The 17,183-nt window shown below is 34.7% G+C and overlaps 1 protein-coding gene across 1 annotated transcript in view; it reads left to right on the top strand.

Moving 5' to 3' along the window:
* Window positions 1–17,183, top strand: part of ASCC3 (activating signal cointegrator 1 complex subunit 3) — a 253,573-nt gene that overhangs the window by 92,829 nt on the left and 143,561 nt on the right. The window contains exons 11-13 of the mRNA XM_058835623.1: window positions 1,729–1,893; window positions 13,226–13,402; window positions 16,517–16,588. Of these exons, the coding sequence (XP_058691606.1) occupies window positions 1,729–1,893; window positions 13,226–13,402; window positions 16,517–16,588 (414 nt within the window). The remainder of the gene's footprint in view (window positions 1–1,728; window positions 1,894–13,225; window positions 13,403–16,516; window positions 16,589–17,183) is intronic.

Below are 17,183 nucleotides of genomic sequence, written 5' to 3'. Positions count from 1 at the left end.
AAAGGAAGCTCACAGCCCAGGACTTCAGGAAAGCAGAGTTTGGCCACTTCAGAGACCTGCTTGGAAAAGTCCCATGTGATAAGGTCCTGGAGGGAAGAGAGAATTCAAGAAACCAAGAAAGCTGGTTAATATTCTTCTAAGTTCAAGAATGGTCCATCCCAGTGAATAGGAGCTTGGGCAAAAATGAATGAATAGGAACTTGGCCCACATGAACAAACGAGTTGTTCCATGTCATACACAAAAAAGAAGCATGCATACAGAGTGTGGGAGCAAGGACATGCAGTCTGGGAGGAATACAGGGACATTGTCTGACCATCCAGGATTGACGCTGGGAAGGCTGAAGTCCAGACAGAATTGAATCTGCTCAGGAATAGCAAACAAAACAAGATAGGCAATGAAAGAAAGACTAAGGACAATCTGGGCCCTTTTGCTGAATGAGACGGGGCCCTGTGAATGGCACAGGACACAGAAGAGTGAGGTAATGAATGCCTCTGCCTCAGTCTTTAGTAGCAAGGCTGGTGTTCATGAATCCCAAGTTCCAGCAGCTGGGGGAAAGTGTGGAGCAAGTAAAGTATACCCTTGGTGGAAGAAGATCAGGTCATAAGAGAACAGGGGACACACTAGTCCATAATCTGGTTAATTTGCATCCACAAGTGCTGAGAAAGCTGGCTCCTGTCATTGCAGTGTCACTCTTGATAATCGTTGATCAGCCATTATAACTGGGAGAAGTGGCCAAGGACTGGTGAAAAGTGTTGAAGTCACTCCCGTCTTCAACAAGGGCAAGAAGTAGGATCTGTAGAATGCTTGGCTGGTCAGCCTTTTTTGGGAAAGTGATGGAACAGCTAATCCTAAAACAGTTTCCAGACACATGAAATACAAGAAAATCCTATCATGAGTAGTGTGCTTGGCTTCAGCAAGGGAAAGTCATACTTGGCCAGTTTGATAAATTTCCAGCAAGAAATGGCTGGCCAAGTACATGTGGGTAAAGCAGTGGATATTGTCTACCTAGATTTTGGTAAAGCCTTTGATAGTGTTTTCTGTAAGATCCTCATAAAGAAGCATGTTGAGATATGGGTTGACTGAGCAGACAGTGAGGAGAGGCTGACACACCAGAGGATTGTGCTGTCATGTAGGGACATTGACAGGCTGGAGGAATGGTCTGACATATCTACATGAAGCAATGAAGTTTGGAAGTTACCATGTCCAGGACTGATGGAAGTTGTTCAATCTGTTTTACTGGTGCAAGGATCAAGATATCAAAATTTACAACTGAAACATGTGCCTTAAGGAGAAAGCATTTCATAGGGAACTGGGAGCAATCAGGTCAAGCTTAGGCATGAGAGGAGGGCCTTAGTTGTTTACTGTGCTATGAAGGAGGTTAGAAATATTTTATCACAGATGATTTTAGTGAAACACACCCACTAAATGATTATATAAGTAGTTCATTCTGGATAGCTGTTTCAGTGTTTTCATTTGGAAAATGTATACAAATGGGGCACAGTATCTTGAAGTTATTAGTTGATATTTCCATATGGTTTTCTATACTGAATCCTACTAATGACCATCCAGCACATGTAGATGCAGCAAGCTGTCTGCCTCATACATAGAGTTGGTAAAACTTAAGATAACTTTAAGTTCTACATTGCATTTACCCTGCTATATGTTAAATATATTAATACATTTGTATATGCTTAATATTTCTTTCTTTTCTTTTTTCTGCTCTACTAGATGCTTGTGACTACTCCAGAGAAATGGGATGTAGTGACAAGGAAAAGTGTTGGTGATGTAGCCCTCTCTCAGCTGGTAAAACTCTTGATTCTTGATGAAGTTCACCTACTGCATGAAGACAGAGGACCAGTACTCGAAAGTATAGTAGCACGTACTTTACGACAGGTAAGAGAGAAAAAAATGTTCAAAATAATTTTGTTTTGGTCAAGAATAGATAGATATCACTGTAAAGGTTAACATGCTTAGACAATTAAATAGAAATGTTTATGCAGTTTACAATCTATTTTACAGCTGTTCTGTTTTAAACCTGTGTATCATGAGTGCAGAAATGTTTTTGTCTTCTACCTTCCTTTCTGTATTATATCAACTATAAGATTCCTAAGATGCATACTTTATTACAATGCTGTTTCCTTAGTTATCATTTATTTACCTAATTTATTCTACTGTACAAATAACTGGAAAATTAAACATTTTTAAGCAAATAATAATCAGGCTAATGTTTTAACACAACCAAAATTGAAATTATTTTCTTGCCAGGAATGCTCCTTTTCAATTAGCAGTTTTCCTAGGAGAATTTCTTTTTTGTTTTAATTAAGAGTAGTGTCTTAAATCTAGGTGAAACTTTCAGCATGGCTAGAAAAATACTACATAATTTTTAGTCTAGCATAAATGGTCCTTTTGTTTTTCCCCATGATTTAGTGGTACTGTCTAAAAATCAAGATTTGAAATGGAAAAAAAAGGAGAAAAGGGATTTTTTTCTTGAATTTTGTACAAAAGAATTCAGAGTTAGGCAATAAATAAGATTGGTCTCAATGGTGAGATGTGCTTTTACAAGTAAAGTAAAAAAAGGAATTTGGGGATGAATAAAAAGGAAGGATTTAGTATAAATAAATAATGGGAAGAGGGGGGATAGAGTGCAATTTTTTTTTTTTTAATTTTTTGTTTGGTTTTTTTTTTGGTCATGAAGAGCAAAACTCAATCCATGCAAGTAATCTGTAACAAATTAAAATGAAACAGTTATTTTTATGACACTATTTGTAGCGTGTTAAATGTTTAAAGCCCTTAGCTTTCAAGATACATTTTTTTTCTTAGTAAGGCTACACTAACCTTGTTAAGGCTTTTAATCATCTGATTCCAACTCTGCTAAGAATGAAATGGATGTCTGCTGTAATCCAGTACGGAAAGTGTAAAGTTCCTGTATAAAGAAAAATAGAAGTAACAATTCTTTAGAAGCAGCTAAGTTTAGACTACCTCAAAGGCACTAAACTTTAGCTTTTTGATGTTGTATTTTCTTTCTTAAATGGTTTTGGTAACCTTGTTTTCCTTAGGTGTCTTTATAGCAAAGCACCTCTGGTTTTAGCAGTGACTATGATAATATTTTTCTTCATGTCAGATTGCAAGACTTATTCATTTCTTACTGTGAAATTTTGTGAGACTTGTAAGATAGGCTTCAGCTGTCCAGAATAGATGTTGAGAGACATTTTATCTGTCCTGCATTACTCATCTTGGTATTCCATTTCTGCTTTGCTTGGACACAAATCTCCATAGATCCTTCCCTTTTGTGTCTGTCAAGCTTGCGACGGTAACTTACGGAATATAAAATCTGAGGCAATTATGTCTTGGGTACTGAATCCTATCTTTAGTGAATTTATTGTAATATAGGAGTAACTTGCTTCGGCATTCTTTTAAAAAATTGCTCTTCTAAGAAAGAGTATTTTAATCTCATAGGATTCCGAGGTTTGTTTTACCTACCAAGTTGGAATTCATCTGGACCTGAAGCTACCAAGTTGTAACACTTCCTTAAGTGAAACTGTTGGGAAATAAAGCAATACACAAATCTTGAAACTGACCATCTCACCCCTTTATTTATTCTAATTTGATAAGAAGGGCAGAAATGGAGACCCACATATATCTTTACAAGTAGGTAGCTTAAAAGAGGGAAATTTACAGTATAAAGGTAAACTTTAAAAAACCACAGTTAAAAAGAAAGCAAAATTAATTGTAAAATTTTTTAGACTTCTACTGTAGAAAACAATTTCTGAGAAAAATATTTCAAATTGCAAGCCTCCCAGAGAGCCCGGGGACAAAGAAACAGAAAATGTTTTGTACAATTGTTTTGGTTTTTTAATATGAAAACAAATAATAAGAGGATTACTTTTTAAAATTACACTGAAATGTTATACTACAGCATCTGAGCTTGCAGGCATAGTTCTATGAAGTTTGCAGTATACATCCACAACTGTGAAGTTACTGGAACTTTTACGCAGTCAATAAAAAGAGACAACATAATGTTTCTGATTTCAGGAGAGTTTCCCTGGAGATTAGTGAAAGTACTGTTATAGATGCTCAAAGTGTTAAAAAAAATCACATCTAATGTTTTAATATTACTTTGTGAGGAAAAAAAAAAAATATTGTTGCATTTCCTTGGTTTTGTTTCGTGCACATAATTCCATTTTATGTATTTTGATACAAATGCATAAATGTCCCTGGAGTACAAAAAAAAGCCAGGATATTCAGCCAATCCCTGGAGAATGTCCTTCTGTCTTCAATGATTTCAGTCTCCTCTCCAAGATTTCTGAAAGTAGTTATAGAACTTACTTTTCATTGATATCTATAGAAATATCATACTTGTTCAGTATTCATACACACAGAAAGTAAGAATAATTGTTCATTTCTAGAAAAACAAAAAGAAACCTCAATGGACAATATTAATCTGAAATATCCTCATGTCAATTACAGCACTGCAGTAATTGCTGAAATCAATTACCTGATTTGTATACTGGTTTAAGACATCCAAAATATTGACTATTTTTTCTTAATCTGTAGTAGAAGGACAAGTAATTCAAACAAAAATCCATTGCAGAGCAGTAGTCACTAGGTCAGACTGGAGGCTGTAGTAACTGAGATCTGTTCTGGTAAATATCATTGACATTTTCCCACTTTCTGTACTGTTACTTTTGGCTCCTGCAGGAGACAGTGCATTCAAGTAGTATAATTTTTGATCTGACCTGGAACAGTCATTTCTTGTATCACTTCTAGAACAGAAGTGTGATAAATTCCTTTGAATACTACTTCAGCCTTTCCCATAAATCACTAATAGTGACTCTAATAATACATGTACCTGTACTTCCATCTGGATCACACTTCCCTAGCTAGTATATAAGACAATGTCATGATTCCTGTGCAGGTCAGGAGGTAGTAGTGTAGTGTCTTTTACCTTTGCAGGGTTTGTTATCCTATCTTAGAGAAAAAGCATCTTTCTCTTGTTCTGTTGGAGGTATGAGGAGTGTTTTGTTTAGATGGTGTACAACAGAAAAAAAAGACAGCGGACTGGGGGTTTTCTTTGTCTTTCTAAGAATTAGTATTCAACTAGATTCTTGGGCCTACAACTGTGCCAGAAAAGAATGTTTTGAGATCAGTATTGATATGAGGTGAAAATACAGCTATCCAAATGCATTCTTAAAGCAGGAATATCCTGATGCATTAGCAGGTTTGTCCTAATTTGTACCTCAAAATACTTGAATGATTGATGTACTTTCCCCCAGATGAACACTGAGTCACACCACTTACTGTAAGACTTTAACACGCTCATTTTAACTCATGGCATTTTTTAGAATTAGGTTTTATTTAAACCTGGAAGGAGCATATATATTGGAATTGCTGACAGTTTTACTCATAGCAGAATGAAGGGCATATTTGTGCATGTTTGCACTTTTCAGATTTAAAGAATGTTTTTGCAAGTGATTTAAATTGACTTTGCTAAACATTTTGGTGGGAAAATTGCTCTGAGCTCTGTTATATACTGTAGGTATAACATCAAACAACTTATTTGAATCCAATTTATAGCTTTGATGTTTAAAGTTTTAGTCCAGAGCATAATGCAGATGTAAAACTGAAATGCTTAAACTTTTTAATAAAACTTTCCACACTACTGTAATATACTAAGGTTATTAGCTTGAAAGAAAAAAAAAAGATGGTTTTTACGGGCCACTGAAGTATTTTGTTATAATTATTCAGAGATTTTGATGACTTCCTTGCTGCTTATGGGTATTTTTTCACAAAAAAGCATACTGAATACTATACTTGAGTTATATACAAGTTTTGATACCAGCTCTCAATATGTAAATGATAAATTAAATAAAAGAAAATCCATATTAAAAGCTTCTCAGATTTTTGTTATACCAAAGCTTCCATCTTAGATGTACAAATATTGTTCTCAGCACTGTCTCATTCTTCAAGTTTAAGTTTCAGTTGCTTTATGTTTTTGTATTGGATCGACAAAGTTACTATAGGTGGGATAACACAGCAGTACAAGGAGTACAGGAGATTCCTGGAATACATTGATGAGAAATGTCTCCTCCAGGCTCAACAAGGAGAGGTGCTGTGCTGTACCTTTTACTCATCAAGAAAGGAGGGGCCTGTTGGGGAAGTGAAGATCAAAGGCAGCTTTGACTGCAAGGACCATGAGATGCTTCCCCTGCAAATTCTCACGTTTCCTTTCTGAGTTTTCTTTCCTCCCGTTACCTTATTTAAGGAGCTTTGCTTTTCAGCTGTAATGTTGTTTTCTATTCCCTTTCTTTGCATTTTCAATATCTGTAGTGCCTTATTATTTCCTCTACCTATTTTTTTTCTGTCTCCTTCGTTCCCTCTTTTACCTCTTAATAGAGATCATTGGCAAACAAGCTCAGATGTTTCTCACCCAAAGCCAAATGTCTAGTCGTTATCAAGTCAGGAATTTTTAAGTGCTTGGAATTCCATTCTTGATTTTGATAGTTTGATCAGTTTAAAAAAAAACAGTCAAGAGAAATAACAAATGACAAAGAACCAGCTGCTTAGATCTGTTTGTCTTGTGTCAAACGATAGCCCACTGTAGTTCCTATATGGGTCTTTTGGGACTCGAATGACAGTGGCATTTCATTTGGTTCTTCAGTTCTCATCTTGAGTGACTTCTATTAGTCTTTTTTCTCTTTGATACTCCTTATATAAGCAATCAAGTTACTCAGCATCTTTTGTTAAAGGACAAACCAAACAAGGTTACTGAAGCCTTCTGCAATAAGTTTTCCATTTCAAACGATAGTGTTGTGGGGCATTTTTTCACTGGATTTTCCTATGTTCATGATTGTATTTGTAAAGCATGTCAGCAAACTAGATATAGATGGAATTGTTGTGTTACTTTGGTCCTGGTGGATACAGAGGTAGAGTGATTCCCTTCAATTATGCAGTTCTATCCCCTTTAGACCTTTAAGAACTGCATGTACTTGATTTGCTAGCACATCTTCAGAGCTTGCATTCAGGTAAATCCTCAAACAAACCTCTTTATAATTGCTGCAGTATTAACTCATTGCTCACTCATAAGAATGCTGCCTGAGAATAGTGTCCCATTTTGCAGCTGTGGCCTGTTATAGAATGAGCTAAGTGAAAAGAAATTTAGTTTGAATGGGGCTATCAACCTAGATGTGTCTGTATGGCTGACACAAACATCAGTTATATTAATTCTGCCAATCACCAGTTGTTTTGTACTGCATATCATCAATAAAATTATTGACTACAGTTAGGCTTAGAAAGCAATTAGAGGAATCCCTTTTTAATGGCTGTTTTTCAATTATGCATTCTTTTAAAATCTGTCAGTTCATCAGCTTGTGATAAATTTAATACATGTTTTCTTGCTACTCTGTGATGTTATTTTTAGGCACTATGTTTTGCAGCCATATGTCTAATGAGTCTTACATGAGTCTAGGTCTGTCTTATTATCTTTTGCACAACCTTGTAGTTGTGTAAAAATTACTTTTTTAAAACTACTTTTTAAATTACATAAACCTAATCTCCATTGTTTGGAACAATGTATCAGGCATTTGAAATAGTCTTCAGGAGCATGAATTAGTCTTACTGTGCATGGAAAGGATGTCAGGAAGTCATTCTGCATCTCATTTTTTATTATTGGTTGGTGACTGTTTTTCCATTTTAGTGATACACCTGTGGAGTTTAAAATGTAATAGTGTTTGTCATACATTTTGTGGTCTTTCATATTATGGTAAAGCAGTGAAATTAATTTGTAGAAAGGTTCAGAGGTATTTTTGTTTCTTAGTTTGGGAGCAAAACAATAAGCATAGCATGAAAACGCATTTTGTCAGTCAGGAAAAACTGACACCGTGCCAGGTATAGAAATCTCCTAACACGTATATACAAAATGTCATTTCTTAAGACAAAGTAATGCATACTTAATATTTAGCTGAGGGAGAATAATATGGCTTCTGACAGTGGTTTCTGCATGGTTACATTTTTTCAGTACCTCTAGATTTTTAAATATATTGTAAATGGAGGACTGAGATCACAGTATTTTCAAGGTTCATTGGATGCAGAGTAAAACTAATAAAATTACTTAACTAGATGGTTGCCTAGTAACAAATGCATTCTGTGCAGAGTGAGTTGTAGATAACGTCCTATATAGAATCTTCAAAACTGAATTAGTAATTGCATTTTTACTATGTACTTTGGTTTTGCAATTTCACTGTCTTTTCCCTTTCTGTTCTTAAAACTAGACAACTGCACCTATGTAGAATTATTGACAGTTTAACTTTCGTTACTAGTAAACAATATAGCAATAAACAAATAAACACTGGTGAAATAGTCTAAGAAACTTCTTGCTTATTAATTTTGAAACATTTTATTCTTTTTATGTTTTAATGCTGTGAGCCTTACTCAATTCTTTTTCCATTTCTGTTTCTCTTTTGTTTTGGATAAATAGCAGAGATCCTGTGAAAGAGAGAGAGAGAGACATAGAGCCATTCTGTGGGTAGGATAGTATCCAACTAATAGCTAATGTGAATCCCCATATGTGATGCTTCATTCTTACTAGCATTGAACAGGAGACTCAGGAACCTAAGTTAAGAATTCGTCTTCTTGCACTTCTGCACTAAAAACTAAGAAATGTTTGTGTTTAATTTTCTATCTTGTCTTTAGTGTACACTTGAAGGGCATAAAGACTGACTGCAGAGGGTGTGTTGAAGTGATCCTGGGTCATCTGAATATCAGATTAATTTCTAACCAGCAGACAATTCTTCAAAGATTAAAATGTGTAAACTTGTCTGCTTCACTTAATTCTGTGCTCAAGTTGAGCAATCAGAGATATGCTTTGCACCTTGATTGTTTCATTCTGTGAATGTGATATTTTAATACCTGGAAGTGGGAAGGCTGCCAAGATCACAAAGTTCAGGAAGAACTTTAGAAGTCAGATAAAAGAATATCTCTATGCACACTGTATGCTCTCAAGTGGCGGCTGTAATGTAATGAGATGATATGCAAATCTTAAAACCTATTAGAAAGAAAATGATCCTGCTGTGATCAATTTGCAATCCAGAGAGGCACTCCCCATACCTGATCCTTTATCATTTACAGCGTAAATGCAGATGACACTTGTGTGGAAATCGATACTGGATAGCTATCTTCTGATTATTTTTTTCTGCATACATGGAATTTCATGGTGTGGTAATCATGTTCTGTGAGTGTGTCTGGTGGACATGCTGTCAATTCTCCACATTCCATCAAAAATGCTTTTGAATTAGATATACTAATTAGATATGTCAATTAAATATAACAATGGCAATTTTATTTCTCACTTCCAGTGTAACATGAAAGCAATAAAACATAATAAGACTTTTAAAGAACCTAATGTGCAAATGCTGTGTCAGTTCGCATTTTCAAGGAAAACCTCGTAAGTTTCAAATGGCGCTTGCTATTTTACTGGGATAATTAAACACAGATAAAGAATGAAATGTTAGGGCCTGTGTTTCAGCAGTGAAGAAAAGGCACTTAACTGCCTACCACCAGCCATCAATATGAAATGTAAGCAGAAAACTTTGTCATCCTAAATGTGTTATCAGTAATTTCTGCTGCTCTTTCAGGAAAAGACTGTGGGTTCATGGTTTCTTGTATACAAAGGCATAATCTCTAGTTGGGACTTCTAGGATCAAATAATAAGTGATCGAGCTGTTGAAAAATATGAATTTTTGAATGATCTGTATTTCCAAAAGGCATCTGTACACTTTCAAGGCTTACTGTTCTTTATAAATACCTGAGAGTAAGAGATATTAGTGCTTGCTCTTCAAGGGGAAGTCAGAAAAGTAGTTGAAAAATGCATGCAGAGAATTCTGCATACATTTCCATTTTGGAAAATCAAGTTTCTATAGTGCTTGGATATATGAATAATAGATACATAATTGAAACTGAATTATAATCACAGAGAAAATGCAAAAAATAAATTGTGTTATGGTTGTTTTTCAGGTAGTCTTGGTTTTTTATTTTCTAAGTTTAGCACAATTTTAGTCACTGCTGTTTTTATACTGCCATGTATAATTAAAAGAGTAAGAACCCTTCATTCTCTATCAGAATGCAATGATGGGCATAAACTAAACACATAGGTGTTTAGTTTACAGTTTCAATTTGATCTCGACATAAAATAATTGGAAGGATTGTTATGATGCATTTTTTATTTCAGTGTAAGTGAACCTTTTTGCATCTTGATTATTTTATATATGTATATAAATTAGAAATATATTTTCTAAGAAAATATAAAAGTAGATGGTAAATATAAAAAATACTAAAAAAAATACAAAAATTATAAAAGTAGATGATAAAAAAATAAAGATTTGTTTGGTTTTTTTGTTAGCATGGCCTTGAAATAACTTAAGGAAATTGATGGAATGATTTAGAGTCTTCATAAGATGATTAGAAGGAGGGAGTACCTTCCCCTTGGGGAAAGGCTGAGAGATCTGGGAGTGTTCAGCCTGTAGAAATGAAGGCACATGGGTCATCTTACTACCTTTCAGTACCTGAAGCGCACTGAAAAAAGCTGTAGAAGGACTTTTTACAAGGGCATGTAGTGATAAGACAAGGGGGAATGGCTTTAAACTGAGAATAGGTTTAGTTTGGATATTAGGAAGATGTTCCTGACAGTGAAGATGGTGAGGCAGTGGAATAGGTTTCCCAGAGGTGAGGATGTCCTATCCCTTGAAGTGCTGGGGCCCCAAACAACCTGGTCTAGTGGGAGGGGTTTAAAAAATGTTCTCTAAATATATTAGTAATCTTCCTTACTTTCTTGTCTTAACTGTCAGCTTCAGTTGTCATGCGGAGTGTTAATTTTGGGTTTTCAGTAAGTTCCTTAGCTCCAGGGTCAACTGCCAGGTCAGTGACATTAATTGTCTTCTTTGTTTCACCAACATTTTGAAAGTGGCACCTCTCAGTAAATTGTAACTGTTCTCTAGGCATTGTTTTTATTTTAAAAGAAACCTTTGAAAAAACATCTTACATTTAATTGCTGTAAAAATACCTATGTCCATGGTTATTAAGCTGTGTTCTTGTTAATTTCTTAAATACTTGAGATGCTTTCTTGCCTTCAGACAGAACTGAGCATACTTTCAAACTAGTGCTTTCAGGCTCTTGGAAGATATGAAAAAAATTGTTATTGAATTTAGCAAAATCAAGTAATGTTTTCCAGATGGGAGCTCAGTTACACTTTAAGATTACTGTACTTACTATCAGGCAATTGTGAGCAATCTACGGGATACATATATCAGCAAGTGGTAATTGTGCTTACAGATTTAAGCTTAAAAAGAAAGTATATAAACAGTAAGTAGATTAAAACTTTTGCAGCACAGATGCCCAGGTGCTGGCTGAGGGGGCTGCATGTGGCCTTGGTGAGGGATGGCTGTGGCTGAACATGCCAGATGCGGGCGCGTGCAGCAGGCTCCGACCACCCAGAAGTGGTGGCGTCTCTGGTAAAGCATGTTTAAGAAAGGGTAAAAACACTGTGCAGCAGTTGTGAGGGAAAAAACGTGAGAAACAACTTTGCAGACACTAAGGTCAGTGCAGAAGGATGGAGTACTCCAGGGGACCATATCAAAACTAGAAAAACCCAAACAGACAAAAGATGAAACAACCCACCCTGCACATTTCCCCCACCTCTCAAAAAACGCCCAAACCTCAAACACCTCAAAACTGTGTGGTTGATGATGACTGTAGCCCTTAGGTCATCACATAGTCCAGCCATAAAAAGATGTGTAAGAAGTGAGAAATCTTCTTTGTGCTCTTGAACACTGTTTTTGATGCCTGTACATGGAAGACTTCAGAAAATGAAGTCTCAGATTTGTCTCAGTTTGCATTTACGTATCAGATTTTATTGTACATGGGGCTTTCCTTTGGAAAACTGCTCTTGTGTAAGTGTAGACCTTGCACAACCTTGATTTGCAGGTTTTCTGTGTCATTTAGTTGTTTGGAACCATAGTTTTAGTGTGCAGATTTCTCCTACAGAGCATGTCTATTACCAGGCAGTGTAGTGATTTACTTTGTCTGCTTGTTGTCTGTGGTGTTTGGGGCTGTGATTCCTTCTGAGATTTAGTTTAATATTTTGGTGTGCTCCCTATTCTTCAGGTCTGGATTATGGTGTGGTGCTATTTTGTCTTCCTTGAGAATGCTCTCCATTTACTTTTTAATCATCCATTTTGAAAACTTTTAACTGCTTGAATTGCATTCCTTTCATTTGAACTCAAAACAGCTGAGTAAATAAAAATCTGTATTCTAAGTAAAGTATCATATTTTTTTAACAGGATTTAGCCAGGTGGAATTTCCCAGCCTTATTCATCTTAAGACATTCACCCATTTGAGACTAGTTGAGAACATCATATATAGCTTCAGTAACAGTGTCTAAAAAGTCTTTATAACAAAATTACTGTGAACTCTGGTTTTAAGTAATTATGCCAGTTGTGTGCCAACCTACGCATCTCCTAGTGTTGCAGAAAGAAATGGGAAAATTCTTGTGTACTTTGTTCATTCAGGTCTTCTATGTGTTTTCATTCATTTTGAAAATTACCAGAAACTACATATAATATGCAGGCTTTTGTATGTGACAGAGCATTTAGTTGTAAAGCCCCATTTCTGTCCCTTATTAAATGGAAAGGCATGTAAACCAAACATCTGAGGAATTAAAGATTTAAAAAAAGAAGAAGAAATTAGAGGGAAATGCCAGTTACAGAGAACTCGAATACATTGTCCAAGAGAGCAGTGGAATCAAAAACCTATGACAGAGAAGTGGCAGAAATTAGATTCCTTTTTCTTTCCAGAATAGTGGTCTGATTTGGATGAAGGAAGAAAAGACACCAAATCATGTTATCACAGTTTTGCCTATAAATTGGACTATCCCTTCTTAACAAAGCCAGTTTTCTGTTGTTGTTCCTCCATGCCAGTTAATGACTAGTTAACCTTTTGGAGGGCTAAAGTACAATAAAATAGAAGGATGAATAAGCAAGATTTGATGGAATTGTGGAATTCACTGATTTCTTCAATACAGGCTAATCACTAACTCACATGTATTGCTCACCTTTCATAGAAAGTATTAACTGTTTCTATCATATTAATGTTTTATAAGAGATGTTTTAAAAACTGTGCTTGATTCCTTGGCTCACAACACTTGGAAAGTGTACACTTTTTCTGATTTTTTTAATAGGTTGAATCTACACAAAGCATGATTAGGATTTTGGGCCTTTCAGCTACATTACCCAATTATCTTGATGTTGCTACATTTCTACATGTCAATCCCTACATTGGATTATTCTACTTTGATGGCCGTTTCCGACCTGTACCTCTGGGACAAACCTTTATAGGGATCAAGACAACCAATAAGGTGAGGAATCATGAATGCCAAAGAAAAGATTGCTGTTTGTAGTCTCTGTTTGTTTTGATCATGCTTCGTGTATGTATATGTTTGGGATACTTGTTCATTATCATACAGGTGGTTTTTGAAGCATATTTTCTTTTGTATATAGATATATGCCGTTGAAAGGTGCTTTAAGAATCTTCTTCCTTCAGTTTACCATACTTGTAAGCAAGCCTTGTTGCAGTTGGACACAGTTATTTAGCTTTGCATTGCCTCCTCTTCACTACTAAATTTTGCTTGGTGAAGAAGAAGTCTTCACCTTCAACTGCAGAGTCACGTTAGCAGCTGATTATTCTGCCTCTTTCATTTCAGGTTTCCACGTGGTGCATCTTGTTTGGCTGTAAGGATGCATGAGGAATGCTCTAAGAAAAATACTATTTTAATCTGGAGATATGTATACATATATATTAACACAACATGCATTAATACTAAAGATATTGATGAAAACCTTAGCATGCTAAGCCATTAATTATTATATGTGCATATTTGATAGAAACTGTATTTAAAGTAATCCCTAAATAAGCTTCTTTGCTCTTTGTGCTATTGCTCATTTTGGGAAGCATAAAGATGATGGTCAGGTATAATATTCTTACTAAAAATCATTAGTGCAGTGACACCTGACATGTTAATTCTAGTTCATTAAATACAGGACTTAATACAAACACTTTACTTAGATTTCCCATGCATCTTATTAGCTTATAATTAAGGTTTATATAGTTTAACATCTCAAAAAATACTGTTCACCTGTGATTTAAATTAATAGAAATCAAGACACTTACAATCAAAAGTTAGTTTGTGACTTAATCAATTATAGTATATTATTTAGCTTTTTGTAAAAATGGACACTGCCTGTCTTACTAGGTTATTTAAGTAGTCGTTCCATCTGCTGTGCAGAAAAAGAACTTATTTTACAACTGTAGGGAGATGTTTCAAATCTATACGCATAAGAATAGTTTACCATATGTTGCTTACCATGATTTGCATATTTTAATTTTCATTAATTGCTTTTAATACCTTCACTCTTTCTTGCTGTTACTTCCAATTCATCTTTCACTGCTACTTGATTCTAATATTTATTTTCACTATATAGTAAGAAAAGAGAAAATACTCCCTTTCTTCATACTTGAGAATACATTTAGCAGTCAAAAATTTAAAGACATAAATAAATCTTGTAAAATTTGAAATTATTAAAAAAGCAGTAATTTTCTAAAGAAGCAGGAGGAGATGAGGAAATATTAGGAGGTCATATTCTGAATATTATTAAAACAATAATTCTGAAATGTGGCTACCTGTCTGACTCTTTTGGTAATACCAAAGCCACTTCTTTTGTTTTTCAGAAGGTTGCCATTATAATTTCACAGAGCAAAACATATTTTATAATCAAAATACACTTTACAGTAAGCAAAACATAGAAGTATTAAGCCTCTTCGGAAAAGGATTCTGTTCAGGATAATACTAATACTAAAGCTGCCTAATTATTGCCAATATCAACATCCTGGTGGTCATCATGAGAGGAGGAAAGCAATGTAAAAAAGCATAGGAACAAAAGCTGCTCTTGCAGACCATCAGCAAGTGCAGTCAGTGCTGTGTCTATATGCACACTAATGAGCCACAAGGAGATAGGAGGCTGTTAGTTACTTTAGGTAGAGTCTTTGCCACAGTTTGTTTGCTGAGATCCAGCATCCAAAGTTTGGAGCTGATTAGCAATTTACAGACACGTGCAAACTGTAGGCAAGCTTTCAAAGGCAAGGACAGCATGATGTATTTATTATGCATAGAAGTTATCCAGGAAAGCTCTTAAAACTCTGTATGTTGAAATTCTTGGAGCATATGGCACCAAGACTAAGGTTTGACTTCTTCAGTCAAGGTCTGTTAATGTCAGATATTTTTCTTTAATACCAGTCTTTTTCCTTTAGGAATGTTTATGTTTTTCTCTTTAGTTATAAATGCAAAGAATATGTAAAGTTAATTTTGTAGTATGTGTATGTATATATATATATATGTGTCTATGTGTCTTTATGCACTGCTCTTGTTTCTCCTTAATGATTTTCACTTGCTATTACTTGAAAAAACATATTTGGTAAAATGCTAACCTCTCATTTTAAGAATTATAAGACTGGGTGCTTGTCTCTAGCACACATGCCCATATTTTCCCATCATTTTATTACTATATTTGTACAGTTTCAAATACAAATGTTCTTTTTCCTCTAAAGCTGTTTTAAAGCTGTGTTTTTCAACTTTCATCTATTCTAGGTAACTCAAAGCATTAAATCTCCATTTTGAATTTTTTTACATTATTCGCTTTTGTAGAACATTTCTTTGTGCCAAAACAATTTGGTTATAAGACAGGAATGCACAAATGAAGAATGGAATGATTCTATGATATTGGACTTTACTGCTTTCTTTTGATCTGTCACAGCCTTAACACTAAGGTGTAATTAAGTAGATACATGCTATTTATATTGCAATGCATTAGAGAAATAGAAAAAAAATCTTTAGGTTGAAGAATACTCTTTTTTTCAACTGGAATCCTACTTAAACATTTTATTTATCTATAATTGGAAATTCTCTACATGGTACTCGCAATGTCCTCTGTGCATGACCCAGCTATGAAAAAGAATCTCTGTTCTCTATTGCAAAAGTACTATCAGTAATTTCCTGGAGATTAAAAATCTATACATATGCAATGTAAAAACTGTTTTTATATACCAAATAGAAAGCCTTTATTCTAGATAAGATTTATTAAATTGATATTTCCTCAATATCTTGTAGAAGAAAGATTCCTTAATATGAAACAGGTAAATTAAAGAGCTGTGTTACTTCTCTTTGATCATTAAAAAACACCAGCTAAGTCACATTTTCTATTAACTGCCCTTACTCATATTTTATCTACGTATTTTCGTGGTTTATTTCTGAATTTAAAAGTAAAATGCTATTGTTGGAATGGGAATTGATATACTGTAAATTTAATTGCATAATCAAATTTGTCTTTCATGGATCACTCTAAATTGCTTGATATGTAGTAGATAATCCATAAAGATAGAAATTACTTTAATATGTACCGCAATGTTAATTTTTCAGGTGCAGCAGCTGAATCATATGGATGAAGTATGTTACGAAAGTGTACTGAAGCAAATAATGGCTGGACACCAGGTATTTATTTTTTAGTTTACTTTCCATTAAGAACATACATAAAGAAGTTAAATCATCACAGTGATGCATTAAGAATTATTATTTTATATGTCACTTCAGAGATAGCCTCTAAGCCTACAAACACTTCATAGAAACAGCATGCAAGAAAATCTAAATTGGCTAAAAAGTGTTAGCTTCTAACAAGAGGTCAAGATTCCCAGTACTTTATATAGCCATAAAGTAATTAATGTGTATTTATGTCACTTTTTCTAAAATTACAAGGCAAAGTAGGTCAGTACTTTAGAGACCTTAAAACAGGTACACTTAAAGATTAAAAAAATCAAAAATGAAACGCTTAATTATTATTCTTAGTGTTTCCTAGATCTTTCAAATTCTAGTCTTTTGTGTTAGAGATGAGAGATGAGAATTAGGCAGTGTTCAAGACATGGTGTGTAAGGGCTCAGCACAAGTCATTTGAGATATCCTGGTGTTTGTGTTTTGTTTTCTTTTTAAAGGTAGTAATCCTTCATTTTACTTTACAGTAGAGGTTTCTGCCATGAATTTTCAAGTCTGACATTCCCCTCAACTAAGAATATGGGCCTAACTCATTTGCCTG

Source organism: Poecile atricapillus, chromosome 3, assembly GCF_030490865.1.
Source record: "Poecile atricapillus isolate bPoeAtr1 chromosome 3, bPoeAtr1.hap1, whole genome shotgun sequence".
In the NCBI taxonomy this organism is placed as follows: domain Eukaryota; kingdom Metazoa; phylum Chordata; class Aves; order Passeriformes; family Paridae; genus Poecile; species Poecile atricapillus.
This window is presented reverse-complemented; position numbering and strand designations above follow the sequence as displayed.